This window comes from Carlito syrichta, unplaced genomic scaffold, assembly GCF_000164805.1.
Source record: "Carlito syrichta isolate Samal-C Ts95f unplaced genomic scaffold, Tarsius_syrichta-2.0.1 Scaffold305239, whole genome shotgun sequence".
Taxonomy (NCBI): domain Eukaryota; kingdom Metazoa; phylum Chordata; class Mammalia; order Primates; family Tarsiidae; genus Carlito; species Carlito syrichta.
In genome coordinates, this window is record NW_007249335.1 from 794,423 (window position 1) to 815,323 (window position 20,901).

The 20,901-nt window shown below is 35.5% G+C and overlaps 1 protein-coding gene across 1 annotated transcript in view; it reads left to right on the forward strand.

The window, feature by feature from the left end:
- The window catches only part of ARHGAP15 (Rho GTPase activating protein 15), a 424,379-nt gene that overhangs the window by 123,586 nt on the left and 279,892 nt on the right, over positions 1 to 20,901 (forward strand). Inside the window, exon 6 of the mRNA XM_008061399.2 lies at positions 5,572 to 5,661. Within this exon, the coding sequence (XP_008059590.1) occupies positions 5,572 to 5,661 (90 nt within the window). The remainder of the gene's footprint in view (positions 1 to 5,571; positions 5,662 to 20,901) is intronic.

The window sequence follows — 20,901 nt, forward strand, 5'->3', positions numbered from 1 at the left end:
GGTGGAAGATCGCCGGAGCTCAGCAGGTGGAGGCTGCGGTGGTCGGGAGCGGCCACTGCACTCCAGTCTGGGTGACAGAGTGAGACTCCAACTCAAAAAAAAAAAAGAAAAAGAAAATGTGTACTCATATCCCAGTGTATAGAATTCTGAAAACATGTTGCATTTGGAGACCGGCATGGGTGTAGCATCGCTGGTATGGAGAAGAATGGAAGAATGAATAGAAAAAAGAAGGATGGTTACAGGATGTTGGGAAGGAGCCTGCCTGTCCTGCCAAGGAATTCAGACATTATCCTGTAGGTGAATCTATTTTTCAAAAGAAATGATGCAAGATTTGTGTTGTATAGCGTGAAAAGAATGTCAAAATGGAGAGAAGGAATTGAAAAAAGTTTTAGCTAGCCACAGAGGCAAGAGCTAGAAGAATTCAGGTGAGAGGAAAGTAAGAACTCATTAAGTTATGGTCATGAGATGGAACTAATTCTGGAATTAGTGCTTCTGTACTATTTGGTTATGGAGAGTGAAGGAGAAGACAACTTAAGGAATTTTCAGGTGAAGCGGCTAAAGAAATTTTTCAAGGGGTACACTTGAGAAGAAGATAACAGTTTCACTGATGTGTCTGTGCTAACACTCTCATGGTGGTACTGTAGAAAATTCAGTTCTGGCACATTTGGGGCGCTGAGGGCCAGAGGAACCCATCGATGTGTCAACATATGACAGGTGATGGGCAAGACTGAAACCCTCAAGGAAGCATGTAAGCTAGAAGACATAATGAAGGCCTAGAACAGCAAACCATTTAGAAATTGGGAAGAAGAAGATAATTCGGTGAAAGAAACCGAAAAGAAAGTATAAAATTTGAAGGAAGAATTTGGAAAGAAAATATTTCTGAGCTGAGGAACAAGAAGGCTTTATGAAGGGCCAAGAAAATCTAACAGTATAGAGTTTAAGTAAGATCCTTATGGAAAGCAACACATCAGATTGTTTCTATTGCCCTTAATGGTTAAGACAGTTCAGAGAAGGGAGTAAGACATTTTAGGGAAGGGACTAAAAGTCAAACTGCAGTAGTTTAAAAAATAATGGAACATGAACAAACAGAAAGTGAATGCAGAATATGGAAGAATATGGTAATCAGAAAGGTAATGGGTGAGATTGGGGGAAAAATGAGGATGTGGAGTTGATGCTTGCTTTTCTTCTATATGTGTTTTTTTTCTTTAGCAAAAGTGACTTCAGCATAATTACAGAATGAAGGATATAATCTGTTTGAGCATGAGATAAAGTTGAAGAAAAGGGACACCTCAGGAAATAAGGACAAGATTGGATGAAATTAGGAACTAGAGAGAAATAAACCTTGGACAGAAGGAAAAAATATCCCTCTAAGGCAAGGCAGGATATGCCTTCTGAGTCATCTATGCACTATATGGCATAGATGGACCAGGTAATTTTGGCATTTATAGAGGGCACTGTCATGCCAAGGCATGGGAGTTCATTAGAAAGATGAGCCAGAGTCACAGGTCCAGGCCCAGAATTCTGGGGTCCAGATGAGAAAGCAGGAAATGGTGACACTGACAAGGAAAAAATAGAAAATGTGAATTCTTATTCTTGGACTTTAAAAGGACATTGCTTTTTATGTAAACTAGTAGGAGGAAAAGATGGTTGTGGAGGGGAGGCCATGTATTCTGTTGTGATCAAGAAATTAGAACTTGGAGTCAGATAAAAGTGAATCCAGGTTAGATTCAGAGGCTCATGCCTGTAATCCCAGCACTTTGGGAGACTGAGGCTTGAACCCTGGAAATCGAGACCAATCCAAGCAGAATAGGTAGACCCTCTATTTCTGTTTTTTTAAAAAGTGAATTCATATCTCAGCTCAGGCACTTTTTAAAATTTTGAAGATGTAGGGTACAAATCAGGGTTAGGTACATAAGTGGTCATAGTACAGGTGAAGTTTGGGCCTCCCACTGGTCCTTATATCGCCTGGTTTGAGATCAGGTACCCTTATTGGTATTATGTGCCCCCCCTCCCCACCCCACCCTCCACCAGCAGGGATCTGCTACTGCTTATCTCTTTCATGTTGTGTTATAGTTTCTTTCATGTAATAAATAAAGGTTTAGAGTCCACAATGTCAGCTCAGGTACTTACTAAGTGTGTGAGCTTATGTCAGGCACTTGTCTACTTCCTGCTTGAGTTTCTTCATGTTTAATTGACTACAGAGGCAATATTTTTCACAAGATTATTGTAAAGAATAAAAGAGAACTCAATATAAAGCTTTCAGAGGGCAATATAGGAAACTATTATTAAGGTTTATATTTGTTAATTGTTTATTTTTATTACACAGATGAGTATAAAAGTGGGAAGAATATTCTAGCACAAGGATTCTGTAATCTCTGTGCAGGAGGGGCAAATTATTTGAAGGGGTACACTTGTAAGAACTGAAGCTTTGGGGAAAAGGTGTCATGAGAAAGAAGTAAAAATGACCAGGAACACATAAAAAGTTTGCTAAGCAGAGTCAAAGGCCGAGATGAAGAATATAGATATTATTTGTAATGTTGCTGCCCTGAGCAGTCCAAGGTTATTTCTCCAGTATTAGGGTATAAAAAGACGTTGACAGAGGGACAAGTGAATGAGAGTGTTATCATTGGAGGAGAGGGCAGGTGGAGGGGGTGGTTGGAGTGATTGTTGAACCAGAAACACAGGCCTAAACATGAAAGGAAGTGAAACCAGTAAGAGCTTGAGAGCCTGGGAGATTGTGCAAAGGTTGATCAATAACATCAGAAACAAACATAACAATAAAATGGAGGTAAGGGAAACTCCAAAAGTGTATGAGAAGCAGAATAAAGATTGCTAAAGCAGAGAGAAGGTGAAAGAATGAAAGCATGAGGAGTGCGATGGACAGGGCAAGGTTGTGGAGAAGGTGACACCATGAGATGACTGAGAGTGACAGTTTGGAGTGTGATAAACCACCATGTCGGGTACTATGAGATTTAGCTTAGGATGCTTAGGAGAATATTTGAGATTGACACAGCTAGATGATGAGAAAACCGTGAAAGCATAGACTGTCTTTTTTACCCATCACTTTTCTCTAGCTCTATAGCATATGCAATCGGTAAGCAATTATACAGCATCTAAAACTCATATGGGATTTCTAAACGACCTCAGGCAAGGTCAAGTGTCAAAATTGCACGGTGTCTATGCAGTTTTCAAATCACAAACCAAAGACTGCTTAACCATTTAAAACAATACAAATCCTAATTGCTGTAAAATTGGGAATTTTAAGACACTAAAATCTTCCTTCCAAAGCACAAAAGCTACTTGCATTTTGGTATTTTTCTTTCATTCATGAATTCTGCAAATATTCATTGAACAACAACTATGTGCCAGGCACTGTTCCATACATTGGGAAAAAAACAGTGGAGGAAAAGGCAAACAAGGCCCTAGCTCAGGGAGCTTAATTCTAGTGGGGGAAACACAGACAGTCAGTATATAAAAATATATATGTTAATTTTCAGCTAGGAGGAGGGCGGCAGTGAAATTAAAACAAGTAGTGGAATAGAGAGTAACCAGGAGTGCTGGAGCACAGCTCTTTTATGTAAGACAGTCAAAGAAGACCCCTGACAAGGTGACCTTTAACTGGGACCTGATGGATAAGAAGAAGCCAGCCATGTGAAGACTGGGAGGTATTCCAGGTAAACAGGTGGTGTAAGTGACCTAAGGCAAGATCCAGTTTGACAGAGAAGGACAAAAACAAAATCAATATGTCTATCCTGGAGTCTAGTGAGAAAGCCATAGCTTTTCCCAAATTCTTTCATGTTTCAGCATGAGTATGATCACAGTGCCTATGCAATGTTCAAGGACTGTGCAGAGGTTAAAAACGGATTCTGGAATGACACTGCTTGTGTTTAAATCCTGGGCCCTCCTTCTCTAGCTCCATTACCTTAGAAAAATTTCCTAACCATTCTGCCGTATTTTATTACCGGTAACCTGATGATAATAATAATACCTACTTCATACAGTGGTTGTAAGAATTAAATGAATTAATAGTTGTAATACACTAGGGAAGTAGTTGGCACATAAAGAGTGCTTCTTATAAAAATTGATTTTACCTTTTTTTCTCCTGACTTCATTATATGAGAAATATATCTTTTTTCCTGCATACTCTAAAGGATTATTTTTGTTGGTTCTGAGTATTCCATAATTTTGGATATCTCATAATTAACTCTATAAGAAGCATATTGCTTTTAATTTTTCTGCATCATAAATCACTTGATGATGAACATCATTATCATATATTGAATCTTCCAGAGTAGTGGAAGTGCCACCTGGGTGACAGAATGTGAGTGAACCAATAAAAACCTTTCACTGATCACAATCTTTAAAGGGCATGGCTCATCTTGATGTGTTTCTCATGAAATTACTACTAAATAACAAAGGAAAAGTAGGTGTGCTGTCAAATTCTATCCCCAGGAACGTTATACAATGTTCCAAAAAAAGAAAAAAATTAAGCAGACAAAAAAAACCTTACAATTTTCCATAAAAACTCTTCCTGATTTCTGACCTCTGAAAGATAACTTGATTAAACTGATAGAATTAGACATAATGGCTAAGAGAGAACACATGTGGATAGATAATTTCTATAGAGAAACCTAGAGAATTTATTCATTAAAAAACTTAACTTCTTGAAAAACTAGAAAATCAATTTTCTAAACTGGTAAACTTTTGTTTAATAATTGGAGTTATGCAAATTATATGTCATACACTTGAATCAAATGAAAATATAAAAACACAAATGTAGGTGATTTTGCTATTAATTGATTATTAAGAATTATTAAAATAAATCAACTTTTAAGTACCTAGATTATAATAGTGTAAAAGAATACAACCATCATAATCTATTTGGACTAAATTAAATTTATTAAATAAAATCATACATATACTTATGTATGTACTCAGGGTCTGAAACATGAATTTCTAAGAGGCATAGTTGACAATAAATTTTTTTGAATTTGTTAACACATGAAACACAAACTTGCAAGGGGACTTTGAGATTAATTAATCCACCTGCTCAATTTTCAGGTGATGTAGCCAGATTCTAAGTGACTTTGCTAAAGTCTCAAAGCTAAAACTCTGTAACAATTTTTGGCATTACACTAAAATTTATCAATTTTTAATTTTCCTTTTAGGCCTAATAAGTATATGACTTAAAAATGCTTTTATGTTACATTAGCCTTAAATAGAAATATTGCTTGTTACTGAATAGCAGATTGCAAAACATTTTTAGAATTACTAAAAATGCCATCTCAAAATACCAACATTTTAGAAATTATTTTTTCTATTATCTACAATTAGTGAAATAATTTTTAAAATACACTTCCAGTTTTAGACAGTTAAAGTTATAAAGTACCAAATGAAAATTGCTACATATTAGGTTTCTCCATGGAAAATAAAAAAGGTTTTATATTATATTTATCTACTTAATAAACTTTATTTTGTCTGACATGTATCTCCAATATTGTATGCATTTTATTCTTATTTCTTTTTTTATTCTTATTTCTTTTTTCTTTTTTTCTTTTTTTTTTATAACAGAAAACTGGGCACAAACCAGAAAGTGTGGATTTATGTGGAGCTCAGATTGAATGGGCCAAGGAAAAATCAAGCAGAAAGAATGTCTTTCAGGTAAGAATGTTACAATATTCTGTTTATCCCTAGTCCCTCTAAACCTGAACTCTCATGGGTAATCAAAATAAGACTACCCCTTGTGATTCGTTTGTGTGCATGAACTAGTTTTCTGAAGGTCGTTATGAAAAACTGACTCCCCTTCTTTGTTGAATCTTTGGTTTGTTTTGTTGTTTTTCCCCTCTGATTGGTTGCTCTCTAAACACAAAATATAAGTCATGTGGTGATTCATTTTACACACAAAAGTCACTGATATTTTTGCAATGTATTTGAGATATATTTGAGGTTCAAGCTTAGAATGCTTTACTTAAATAAATTTAATATTGAATTTTCAGAAAAATACAAATTAAGATTCACTAATTATAAGCTATTTACATTCATTGACATTCCTGCCTTTTCATTGTTAGTTACATTTACCAATGTAACTTATGGAGTTAAGGCGAGCTAAACAGCTATAAAAAATCAATCCCTTCATATTATATACTTTATTTTTAAAAAACAACTTAATTAATCATTACAATCATATTCCATTAAATGAAAAGAACCAAATGAAATCCTTAAAAGACAGAAAATTGGAAAATGTAATTTCACACATGATGTTACCAAAATCATGTAATTTAGCATGATTTATTTGGCAATTAATAATTTCAAATTATAGAGATTGACTTTTTTATTTTATATATTCTTAATTTATGATTATATTTCCAAAGTAGTCACTTTTTTGTATATTTTATAACATTTAACAGTAGCCAAGGAAACCAGATTATTATATTTTTTAAAATTAAATGTTTTCTAAGATTATTTTGGTCCTTGAAGAAAAATCAATTCCTGAAATTAATATATCAGGTCTTATAGAATATGTAGGTGACATTTTCTATCTGTATTCTCACTTAGGGGAAAAAAAGCTCATCCAGTTTGGTTTGTATTTTCTAGATGCAGTTTAGGCATATCTAAATAATTTGGGCCCATTTGGATTTCAAAAACAAAAACAAAAAAGTATTTTAATACATTATGGGATAAATTATTTTTCTGGTTCTAGTTTTATTTTATTTGGATATGGAGTATTCTATTTTAAAAGATAGTGAGAGAATATATACAATTTTTATTTGTCAATTAAAAATAAAATTTAAAAAAGAACGTTGTAAGGAAGGCAGAAAAAATGAGAAAACCAAGCATACTTGTTCAGAAATCAGTGATCTAAAGCCAAAATTGGTTAGAATGTAGCTTTACAGAATCAAGAAGGAGAAATATATTTTGTTTAAAAGCGAGGAACTGTAAACCAATGATATATCCTTTTCCCCAACTTTCTTTCTCTTTTTACTATTCTGCCATAAAATAACACAATTTAGAGGTTATAATTCTAGCCTCTATGAGAACTCAGATGATCAACATGAGAAGTTCTGAACTGATCAGGTAAGCTCAGTGGTACAGCCTTATTATGTATTATGAGTTAAACATCCTAATCACCAAAGTTGTAAAAGGAAGTCATCGAAATTTGATGTAAACATAATTCTTAGACAATAGAAACTGTTAGAGATGGGTGCCAGACTCTCTGAGTTCCTTCTGCTAATCTTATGAAGAGTTAAATTAGATCACAAACGAAGATGACAGTCATCTATATATGAGACATTCGGGGCTGCAAATATTAATGAAAAATATTTATGTGTACTTTTATATAACTATGAATATAATATGTATAGATATACTTTTCAACCACTTATATTGATGGTTTCTATCATCATAATCTTTTCTGAATATGACTAACAACCTCCTGCTGCAATTTTCGACTTGATTTTTATATTTCTGAATACACGCACTTTCAAAGATACTAAAAACTATTCTCATTTTTGGTAACACTTTGGAGGTTAAAGTCTTGCCAGTTAGTTGTACTTGTTATGCTACTAAGTGTTCTTATTTTTTTTAATCTTTTTTTTGTCTTGTATTCTTTTGTTTAGAGAAACAAGAGGTGATTATAAGGATAGCATGAATAACAAAGCTAAAGAAAGATACAAGTTTCATTTTCTGCTTCATTTTTTGAGGGTGAATCGCTTGGTTTTCTTGTCATGCTGAGATCTTTTCATCACCTAAGCTTATTAGTTTAGGTAAAATTTACAAATCATATCCATAGATACAGACTACGAGAGAAGTCTTTTGAGAGGAACAATAGAAATAGCTCTTACAGTTCTGGCATAGGGAAGGATATGCCAGAGAGCTAAATCTAGATGACTTACATCAATATTTGATTAGATACATTTGCTGGTCTAGCTCTCAAATGATCACAATAAACATGATTATATCTCAAAAACATGGTATTAGGGCATTGTTGGATGTTTGAGTGTGTGTGTGTGCAAGAGTTTCATTACCTACAGAATAATGAAGTGTTTCTTCCTGACTGAAAAAGACCATCATAGCTTCAGCTGATGTGCTACATCAAAAATAGCTTTAGAATTCCAAGTTTGAATTAGACTTGGTGTTCAATCTCAGTCTATGAATTATAGATTACAGATAGCAAATGACTATTGAGATTTTTGGTTCAAGAAAAATCAAAGAAGAGCAAAATTAGAAATAATTTAAAATTTGAAATCTGTCTTTAAAATGTTGATGGATTAGAAATTATATGCCACAGAATTGCAATGTCTGCAGAGAAGTCCAACCTGAAATGAATAGGAAAACAAACAAAAAATTGTGTGAGCCTGAGATATGCTTGAAAGTCTCTGAAGCACACACTTGTGACACCAAAAAATGGAAGGATTTCATGTGCTTCATTTGTTTGTATATGCTGTTTGGACACTTGAGTTGTTCATTTTCTCTTTGTATTAAAAGTCAAGGTTCCTTCGTAGTCAAGTCCTATCAAACTCGTGATGTGGACTCGAACTTATTTGGTTGGTACATAGTAACATAACAGTGACAATGTAATTATTAAGTTTCGGTATTCAACAACTTTCAGTGAATCAGAATTTACTTTCTGTAATCAGTTTCAGTAAATCTGTAATCAACTTTCAGTTAATCACTTGCTGAGTTTAAGAATATATTCCTATGTTATATACAGAACAATCTTGGCCTAACTGATACATATTAATAGTAAATAATAATTAAAAGAACTAACAACTTCTATAATAACACATATAGATAAGTCATAATATGTGTTAAAATATGTACTGTATATATGTATACATGAGTATATAAAATGCACATAAGTGAATATATAACCATATCAAATAGCTTGACATTAGGAGATAGGGTGAACATTTCCTCATGCACCCACACAAATTCAGAAAGATGCTTTACATTTATAAAAGATCGCACAATTCCAAGTTGAATTAGTAAATGTCCTTTGCCGCTAACTTTTGTTTAATTTTTCATTCATGATAATTGTCAAGGACCATCACAAGTTTGATGTAGCCTGAGAAAGCCTTTAGCAACTGAATGATTTGTAATGAACTATGGTATGAGTTTTCTTAGTTAACTTAAGAGCAACACTAGTTCTTCATCAGGGGAGGAGTGAATAAAAAGATTTATGTTCAAATCACATGTTTTAAACATCCCTGCTAAGTGCTAGTTTGCTCTTTGGTGTTTAGCCTGAAATTTAAAGCACTAAGGATTAAAAGGATTACAACATAATCTTAAATAATCCTAAATGTCATTTACAGAGAGATAGTTGTAATAACTAAATAAAACCATGTTAAGGGATGGCAGCATTGTCAGGCAGCATCCACAACGCAGTCGCTGCTACTGTCATCTTCTCTTTCCGGGCTGGGCACAGTAGACATTTACAAAGTCTTTCCATAGAAAGTCCAACCGAGAAAATTACTGCAAAATAATTTAAAACAATAAGTAATTTTTTTAAGCTTTTAATAGATCCTTGTTTCAGAGTTGAAGAAAATTTTTTGCTTAGATTTTCTTGCTTCCTGTGAACATAAGGCTGTCTGAGTTAAGTATTTTAGAAAGGGTAGGGAAATGAACTTCATAACACGACTATCAAATTTATAGATGATACATCTTTAAAAGATTCCCCAGCCTCCAAGGAGGTACCCCCTTATTAAATATATGAGAGTCTCAAAGCACTGAAATTAATTCTATGCCTTTTAATTCCATACTTAAATATTCTTTACTTAAATATTCTGTCATGTAAATTAGTTTTTCTCCCCAAAGAAAATACAAAGAAAGAAACTATATCCCATATTGCTTTTTACTTATTAAACCAGAGGACTGGACACTTTTTAGCTGCATAAATTGCAACTGCTAAGGCTAAAGTTTCATTATTGCCGTAAAACAAAACAAATTCACTTAAAAAAAAAAAAGTTAGGAAATTGTATCAACAATATAGGCCTTGTACTCCTATGTTTCCAGGGCATAAACAGGGAGTGAAGAATAAAAATATAACTATTTCCTTGGTTCATTTTATTACAAGGTTTAAGATAGTAGATGAGTAGATGATTACTCATTTAAAATAATTAAATCATTTCTAAAGTTTTATCTTTCTTCAGAGCCTGACAGTAACGAGGTCTCAGTTTTCCTGTTTCCTTTAAAGCAAAATTTTAACAACATACATTGAACTCCTCTATAGATGGCATGTTTTAAGAAGGATACGTCTGCCAATTAATGAATCATGGCTAGTTAGGACTGTATCAATTGCCTGCTTGAAAGACTGAAAAAATGTAAACGACCCAAGAAAATGAAAGCCTGTTCAACTCTCCACACCACCAATTTATAACCTCAAGAAATATCATGGTCATATTTCCTGTATTTGAGATTCTTTTGCAATATGTAAAAAAAATATATCTCGGGAATATTCTGTCCCTAAGAGTAAAGTAAACCTCAGAATAGATTTATCATTGCTCATAATACTTTTCTGACTCTGGATGGAGACTTCTGACTATAATGTATATTAAATATTTGCATGTACTATTTTTCCATAGACGTACATTACATTGAAACATGATTTGATTGTTGCTTCTGATCTCAATATGTCTTAGCTTCAAAGGTAGTTTAAGTACTACTTAAATTTATTAATGTGAAAATAATTTAATAACACTTGGAGAATGTCATTTTAAGCTGAAAGGAAAACTACTGCATTTTGCTTTTATCCATTTCCTTGTGTTAAAAGTGGTGATTTAAAATAAATCTGAGCTTTTACCAATTTTTTCTTTTATTTTTCAATGCTTATAGTAAGACTAAATGCAAAAGAATGAATCTTCACATTCATACATGCATTAGATTTCAAGTGAAGCTGGTTTCACTTTAGAGCATTACTCAAAGTATCTTAAAAGACATGACGTTAAAAATAAACCACAGTAAGAGACGCATTTATGTCTAATACAGTTGTTTTTTTCGCTTTACAGCTTGTCTCTAATCATTTTATCTACCTATTAGATATTCATTCATCATTCAGGAGATGCAGTGGAGACAGCACATGAGTCTGGGGACATGTGTTCCAATTTGGGCTGTGTCCGCTACAACTTTATGTAGAACCCAGGGCAGGATCCCTCTTCCAACTTACAGTTAGTCACACCAAGGAAATCTGAGACAAAGTCCTTACCTCACCTGCCTCCCATCTGTGTTCATGTTAACATGAGGGAATCCTGTATTTGGTGAATTTGAAAAAAACTACGAAGGAATGATTTGAATATAAATACAACCAGGTATCATTATTCATCTACTAGCTATGTTATCTCATAACATTGTGAAGGAAATTCTAGATATGGATTTTAGAAGAATCTGGATGAGGGAGGTAGACATCTGTGAAATGCAACTCAGGATTTGTTTGACTTGTAATCTTTCTAGTGCCTTCTGAGCTTAATAGACAAAGATTTAGTACAGCATGTGAAAATCTTTTCATTCGTTGTATAACTAAAACATATGTCCTCAATCCTTACTTATTTCTAGTATTCTATTCTGATAGTGTCACTAATGCAATACCTAATCAATATAAGTTAATTAATCAATGACATATTCAAGTTAATACTTTGAGAAAAGCATATTGTCCTAAAAGTCCAGCCAAGCTATTAATAGCTGCAAAAGGTAACTTCGAGACAAGTGCAGCAATTATGTCTCAAATGAAATAGAGACAAAAGTGTACTTGTTATTCCCCTATTGAGATATGAAGAGTATACTTTTTATCCGATTGAAGGGAAATATATTGATTGCTTTTATGATTTTGACTTCATTTTTATTGGTGTGGTTGCACAGATTTTGCATGAAGGGAGGGATATAATTTTATATTTGGAGCTTTGATTTCGGAATATGAATGTCAAGGGCATGTAAACATTGAGTGTGAAGGAGAGAGCCTGGGAAAAGAAAATAATACTGATTGTAAGAACCTAGGCAAGCCTCAGCAACTTGGATGAATTTAAAACCTATAATACTCAGCAATCTATCACAGAAACAGAGAACTGAGTACGACACATTCTCAGTCATAAGCAGATCCTGAATAGTTATCATAATACTATAAGAAAGGGATTGGCAGTAGCAGGACACTCTCAGAGGAGGGAGGGGAGGCACACTTCATCAATAAGGGTACCTGATCTTAAACTAGGTGAAGTGGGTACCTAAGTGAGGCCCAAACTTTACCTGTATAATGACAACTTGTATATCTAATCCTGAATAGTACCCCACATTCGTAAAATAAAAATAAAAAGAATTATTAAAAATAAGAATCTAGGTGAACCCTAAAAAGCATGTTAACGTTGACTGATGAAAGGAGAAACAAACAAGAAGATTAATGGAAACAAGAAGACTAATTAGAATCTACATCCGGGCTCGGTGGCTCAGCCTTTAATTCCGCGCCTTTGAGAGGCTGAGGTGAGTGGATTGCCTGAGCCCGCGGGTTCGAGACCCGCCTGGGCAGCGAGACCTTATCTCTACAATAAATCAAAAAATCACCTGTGTGGTAGCGCATGCCTGTAATTCCGGCTACTTGGAAGGCTGAGGCGGACGGCTCGCCGGAGCCCAGCAGGTCGAGGCAGCGGCCACTGCACTCCAGTCTGGGCAACAGAGTGAGACTCCAACTCAAAAAAAAAAAAAAAAGAATCTACAAATGTAGAACATGCTTATTGTTCAGGTCATGTGACTTGACGACCATTGTCTTTGCAGGTTTAATTTTTGAGAAATAATAAAACTTTTAAAAATTGTTTTATTTTATTTTTTTTTTCAAGTTGGAGTCTCACTCCGTCGTCCAGGCTGGAGTGCAGGGCACACTCAAGGCCACCCCAGCATCAACCTGCTGGGCACTGGCAATCCTTTTGCCTCAGCCTTCTAAGTAACCGGGACTTGCAGGCGCACATTACCATACCAGGTTAATTTTCTGATTTATTGTAGAGACGAGGTCTAGCCAAGTTGCCTGGGCTTGTCTCGAACCCATGGGCTCAGGCAATCTACTCACCTCGGCCTCCCAAAAGGCTGGGATTACAGGCTGAGCCATCGAGCCCAGCTAAGCTTTTCATTTTTAAGTATAATCTGGATGTCTACATTTAAGATACAAATGTTAAATATATTGTCAGAAAAAAAAAATACCAACTTTCCTTTGCCTGGGTGATTCTGTTAAGCTCACTAGTCAAAGTCATAGACTCCAAGGGTATATACTCATCTGCACGCCTTCTTTACTCCACTAACTACTAAAGGACATCATGCTACCTTAGTATATTCATTTCTCTTCAAACTATCATCAAAGTAGAATGCAACTGAATTACACTAAAGATTATCAATAGTCATATTAGTGCCTTTTTGTCCATATTAGTCAAGAGAACCTAGGTTTGAAGTTTTCAAAATGACATAAATCAAAATAAAAACTGAAAGAAAAAAGAAAATGTCAACTTGGCTTCTTCTGTTTCTTTTCATTGTTTTTTTTTAAAGAAATTATTATTTTAAAGATGTGTGGTACAATTCAGGTCTAGGTATACAAATGTTCATTATTCAGGTACTATTGTTGATGATGTGTGCTTCCCCTCCCCTGGCAGTCTCCCACTACTGCTAATGCCGCCTCCACTCCTCTGGCCATTTCCCACTACTACCCATCCCTTTCTTTTGGTGTAATGATAATTGTTCAAGGTCCACTTATAAGTGAGAAAATGTAGTACTCAGTTCTTTGTTTCTGTGATAGATCACTCAGTATTATAGACTCTAAGTCCATCCAAGTTGCTGCAAAGTTTTAAATTTTGTCCTTCTTTGGCTGTGTAATATTCCATACTATATATATACTACATTTTAAAAATTCAGTCCTCTTTCGATGAGCAGAATGGTTGGTTCTGTGTTTTTGCTATTGTGAATAATGCCAACATTTCAGCAGAAGAATGCCTTCTGGAGTAGCTGGTTTCAAGTGCTCAAATATATGAGTTGTGCACTTGGAGTAAATTCTGACACCAAGCTAAGTGCAACACGCTTTCTTCACTTACTGACATGCCATGAATCCCTTCTCACAGAACATACTCTGTATCTTGTCATTTTGCTAGAGCAAGTGTGATGATCTCTGTGCCATCCAGGGGCTCCTAGAGCTAGTTGTACAGGTTCCTCATGACTACATTACCAGAGTGAGGCTACCTGAACCACATGGGAATCAAACCTGGGACTGGAGGCGATGCATACCAACCTGGGCAAAAGAAACTCCTGCCACTGGGGGATTTCAATGGGACAAAGTAGAATCAGTAAGTGCTATGGTTTTTCCATGTGTGATTTTCATCTCATATAAAGTACAGAAAATATTGCATTGATGTTGATGAGGCAATATTCAAACCAAGGGAATCTCTTTTTCATATCTGTTTCAATTTTTTTATATATATTTTTAAAGAGGGTAGCTATGTTTATTTATTTTTTGAAAACCAAACAGGCATATTCTAGAAACAGGGACAATTTAATTCCTAAAGCTGGTACATAATAAATGGGGCCAGTAAATGGTATCATATTTTATAGCTTGTCCATAAGGATGCACGGGCTGAAATAAAATTGAGTGCTTTTGGATTGCATAGGATCACTGGCAGATAGCTGGTGCTATTCAGTTTTTAGAAACATAAGGTAATGAGGCTGGATCAGAAGGCAAGAGAAAAATATATATATTCACAGTGTTTATATACCACTGAGTAGAAGGAATATCTGGGCAGTGGTGAGCAAAACTCTGAAACCTCAGAGCAGTGTTTAAAGTCATGTAAGACAATAACAAAGCAAGCATCCATAAACAAAGGCTTGAAATGAACACAAGAAAAAAACTACTAAATTTAAGATGAAAGGACATGTCTGCACTCATGCAGGCCACTTGTGGAATTTATGCATAGAGTCTTTCAATATATGAGTTAAACATGTTAGTAAAAATGTAGTAGAAAGATATTAACTTGGCGCGATAGTGCACACCTGTAGTTCCGGATACTTGGAAGGCTGAGGTGGAAGGCTTGCTGGAGTCCAGCAGGTCGACACTAGGATGGCCGTGAGCATGCCACTGCACTCCAGTCTGGTTGACGGAGTGAGACTTCAACTCAAAAAAAAAAAAAAAGTTTAGTAGAAAAATTATTCAAAAGCAAGTATACAAAACACCACAGGGCAGTTAAGGATTCTTGGTATTTGAAGAGGGAAGGAAGCTGCTCTTTTATCTTTAAAAAACAGGATGTTGAGAGATATAGCCTAAGTGAAACAATGAAGTGAGATGACTGATGTAGGGGAGAAATAAACAAGGAAGCTGAATTGTTTTCAAATAACAGATCTATATGAGGTGACTTGAACATAGGAGGGACCTTGTCATAGAGGGTAGATGCAGCAATTTTAGTTGGGAACTTGACCTCAGTCTCACCAATTTACCTAACATTTCATCTCTAAACCGTGGAAGAGATTCTGTCTCACCTCCTGGGTGAACACGTACAAACGAAAAATTTTACAGTGGCAAAATTAGTAAATTGTTGAAACAACTCTAAAACAAAAAGAAGTACCCGCACTGAGGATTAATTCCCTTCCCAAATAATTTAGAAAGAGCTTGATTGTTTTGTTCTTGGTTTTTTGTGTTTTGTTTTGTTTGGAAGTTGAATTTAACCAATACTTCATTTTCAAAATTCCCATACCCTTGATCAAGTAAAAGACAAGCTTCTGATATTTGAGATCTGCGATTAATTTGAAATCAATCTGTGGAAAGGGAGGTTATGAACACGTTCTTTTAATGTGTGAGATGTACTGATGAGGGTGGCAGAAAATTATGTGAAACCCTTCTCTTTTGACAGCTATACTGGAACATTTACAACCACAGATGTTATTTGTCCGTCACAAAGGAAAATATTTGTTTTAAGTCACAGGCATTTTCTACCATAGTATCAAAATGAAATTCAACAACAATTTAATGTTTAATGCATACGAAAAGAAATATTTTTGGGGGGGCCCATACACTAGAAAAGAAATGGATCCCACAAAATATAACTGTGACATGGGGAAAATAGTTGGCTTCATTATGAACAAATGTGTCCTTTTACTAAAGTAAGGATTGTTCTATTATTAACATAGAAAATCTCAGATGGACTGCACAGAATGCTGCATTATTCATAAAAGCATTGCTGCCATCTGGTGGCTACTTGGCGTTTCGGCACTGACTTCACTGATTTGATTTGACTGGGTGCTCTTGGGAGGTATTTAAAGAAGAGCTTTAAGTGGTAAAATATGAACATGAACATCCTCTGGCTCTAGAAATCATTCATCTAATGGTAGTCTTGTCTCCCTGGCCTGTCGTGGCATGGAGGATCCCAGGGAGGCAATGAGATACTTGGATATCTTCTGTCCTGAATATGAAAGTATTTTTTACATGGTTTATCTCAGGAAGTTACTCTTGGCTGTTGTTGACTGATGAATTTTATCGACACTCATTTCTGTTGGCAAATAAATAAGTATGTACTCAAATATTAAGAGGATTTATTGAATCTAAAGATATACTATTTTGCTTAAATAAGAATATATGTGAGATGCGGTAATCCCTCATTTGGATCCAAGCATGAATTTTTTAAGTTATCACTCACTGAGTTTGACTTTGGAAATAACATAATTTACAATGTCAAAGAAGAAAAACGTCTAGAGAGTCACAAAACTCAAATTTCTTTCCAGTCATTCGATTGTTATATTAAAGCAATCTGATTAATTGTTAATGACTCAGAAACTTATGAAGTAATCTTTCTTTCTTTATGAATTTACAAATTAAATGATAAATATTATTCAGCTCACATTGCACTTTTTATAGAAAATAAAATAGTTAAGATGTAATTTAAGAAAATCTTATGATTCTCAAGCATCAGTGCATTAACTCATTCTTCATCAGAATTAATTAGATTTTCTTGGTAATTTTACTGTTTTAAGTTTTAATAATTGTAGAATGTCTCATTGTATGTGATGAAAATCCTGATCATAAGTCTTTGAAGATTATAGGAAATAATGAGTTAAAAGTGCCCTAGGAGGAAAGTTGAGATTTTTTTCTGAATTTCCAGGGATGATATTTAATAGTTAATATTCCATTCTTAGTGAATATCTCCCTATGTCATTAAACCACCTTATGACTTAATAAAAGCCAGATAACAAAGAACCATTGTACTACTTTGGAAAATTATAATATTGAATGAAAATTATCCTTTACAAGAAAACTTGGAAAGGTCTATTTAAAAAAAAAAAAAAAAGTACCACGTTTGTACTTTATTTTAAAATTTATGCATAAGGTTTCCACTCTGTGAATACATACTTGATATCACCTTTGTTACTAGCTACTTTGCCATTTAAAATATTTCCTTCCTCAAAACTTATAATTTGGCTCATGAAAAGAAAGTTGCTCATCTTCTCTGTGAAGATCTGCTCAATTCCCCGCCCCTCCTCTGTTCTCTACCCACATTTACAAAGAGGATGTGAACAACAACAACAATAAAACCTTGCAAAGAAAGCAAAATCAATAATGATTATGTCCCTGTCTCATTCATGTGTAAGTATAAAATTTCAAGTAAATTATTCTCCTAATAGACTTGGACACAACCCTATGGCGGTTGCTAATGGCTCCATAATAGAGATAGTAAACCTTGTAGCTATGGTCAGGATGCCCCAGGTTTTAGTCATAAGTTGCTAATGTTTGCTTCAATAACATTTGCTCTTTGGCAGCTTTTACAACTACTTAACACTAAATTCCCATTTAGTCAGGAGCATCATTCATATACTGTAATGAATGATGTCACCTCAAATCCTTTAGTAGGTAATTGCTGGATGTTACATTTTATAGCAGGGCGTTTGATGGTATATTTCTTATGCTAAATTTTCTGACAGTGACAGCTGTATCTCAGTGAAGGAATAATCATTTTCCTTCATAGGAAGCTAGTTTAGAATCTCTTTAAGTAAAGAGTTTTGTTGTATATGTCCTCTGGCTTATACTGGATTCTCTCCTCATCCCCACATCAAACTTTGAGACTAGGAACTGTGTTGCAACTCGTGTATTTGCCAGGTAATCACAGAAAGCAGAAATTAAGAAGTAGCAAGAGTGAAACAGAAGGAAGGAAAGTCAATAAAAAGCCATTATTGAGTTAGTCACAGCGTGGCTAGGATGCTTGCCAGAATATTCCACCCCAAAATTGACAAGATGAAGTATCTGCTCATTAGCTTCTGATTCTTTTGGTTTATGGTATCTTTAGATCTTCTTAAGATTCAGGCTGCCCATGTGTGAGTATGTCAAGAAAGCTCTTTCAGGTTCCTCACTTTTTAGAACCAGAAAATATCCATAGCAGAAAGTAAAAGACGTGGTGAATATTGAGTCAATATGCAGTCAGTACAAAGGCAGTTGAAGCCCACACCGAAATGGTTACAGCAGCTACAGCGGTAGTCACAGACAAAGCAAAAAGGATGTGAAGCAGGACACAAGAAGTATCTCATGCAATTTAGCCTTTGCAATATTCAAATTTCTTGTATCTCAGATTAAATCTAATCTGTTGCAGAGTCGTTAAGATGGTGACTGACTTCAATCTGGCCTCAATCTCTATAAAAGAGCTACTAAAGAAGTCTTAGTGAAAAAAGTTTCACTCCTTTGTGTAAGAGGCCAACTACTTTCTCCACCATGCATTCTAGATTTTCATCTTCCAGGATGGTGTTTGGTCTGTGGTGTTTGCCTGATGTGCCAATCAGACCTCCATGTAAGAAGGGGCTGAACTTTTGATTTTTTGACATTGTCAGGCTTTGTTCATTTCAGTTGACAGCTCACAGCTCTCATTAGTCATGGAAGCACCATGAGACAACTCAGTGAATCACCTGAGTTCCAGAATCATTCTTCCTTCTGCCACCATACAGAAGCAAATCTTACCTTTTCATTATAATTGGGGTCAGTTATCCCCATGAGTACAGTAGCTATTTTATTTGCCTCTGGTCCACATCTTGAGTATCTATAGTTATTAAGCCGTGGTCTTAGCTCTACGTTCATGATATCATTACTAAGTTAGAAGAAAACCTCTTCCCCATCCCAAGAAAAAGAATTTTTAATCAAGTAGAGCCAAAGTTGCAAAACTCAGAAGCATAAATGTTGCAGATCTGTTAGTACAGGAACTACTCTTACTTCTACCTTTTGGTTCTTAGACCCATATAGTCCAGTTACTGGGGACACTGTGTCATGTTACATCATGTATTGATGATGTGCCATATATATTGATTCAGTGAATATACTGCATCTTGGAATATAGAAGCCCAAACAAGTTCTTGCCCCCACCTACTACCTTAGCTCAGGCTTTAAGAGGCCATTTAATTATTCTGTTAGGTGGTATTTAGTAAGAACAGTTGCATTTCTCTTACTTTATTTGAGGCTATGTTTAAGTGACCCCCATGTTGTAGTTTAGCATTCTTAAAGATATAGAATGCTAGGGCAGGTGAAGGCACCAGAGGCAGAGAAGGCAAACCCAAGTGCAGAGCTGGTCAGTCAATTCCAGTGAGAATGCATCACTTTTCCCCCAAGGATGAAAGAAGTCTGTTGTAGTCCATTTGCCATCAAGCACTAGGCTGATCTTGAAGGGCTCAGTGTCAACCTCTGCTACTGGAAGATGGTTAATTCAACAGTGGGAGGTATTTTATTAGAATTGGGGAGAAAGAATCTTGGTGCTGTCCATCGCCGTCATCATGATCATTCCATTTATAGGCATATTGTGCCAAGTCCTAAGTGGCTAAAGACAGACAAGAGCTCTTCAACTGATGTGGTCATCTGGTGCTCTGACTTACTCTCTGGTAGACATTGAGGCATCAAGACAAGACACAAAGCTCTGCCAGTTCTGTATCCACTGTCATGAATTCTCTGGCATTTGCCAAACTTTCTTGTCTTCAGTCTTCCAGACTGTCTCATTCCAGGCCTATGACTAACAAGCAAAGCCACCTTTCACTGTCTGGAAATCAGTCTATGTTCTTACCTCAGGTTGCCCTACTCTCACATTTACTGCTTGTATCTCTGCCCCATGGCAAGATTTCTCCTCACCGCTGTCCTATAAGGTCACTCCAGGGTTGCAGTTTCGTGTTTTCGGTGCTTATCACCATGTTGAGTTAACCTATCCATGAGATTTTTCTTTTGTTTTAATCCTTCATCAACTGGTTTTAAGAACCTCCATGAGGTCATAGCGGCAAACTCAGGGAGAGGAACTATAGTAACAGTGACACATAAAATGGGAATTGAGCCATCTTACTTAGGGCCTTTAGATCTATTTGGGCCAAATTCTGAATATAGCATTTATATACATGAATTAATGCCCAAGCTGTGATTCAATGGATTTGAGAATACCCAGTTCACCGTGAGAAGCAGAAGTCATGTAGTCATTTGATGTCTTTTACTCAGGTGCTCCATTTCTCTTCTAATCCAGTGATAGGCCGGAAGCTACTTTACTTTTCAGTTGGTGAAGATTTTTTTTTCTCTAGAAGACAAAGATTTCTTCCAGAAACTTATGATCTTATGTCTTGAAGCTGTTAGTATAATCTACCATGAACTCCACAGTAAGTTTATACTGTGATTTCTCGTTGAGTTTTCTGAACCCTGTGGCCCAAAAGTCAAGAAGCTTACAGCACACCCTGGACTTACTGCAGGCATTGACAAGTTATGGTTAGCCACCCAGGTGTGTGAATGGCATCTAGAAATAATCCTATGCCCAGTGTACTGACTCACCTAGTAATTGGGATCCAGGACTGGTGCTCCTATCACTATATGAGAATATCTGAGCACAACCCAGATTCCTGACTGTGAGCAAATAAATGGTTGTTGCTTTAAGCCACTAAATATTGGACTAGCTTGTTGCA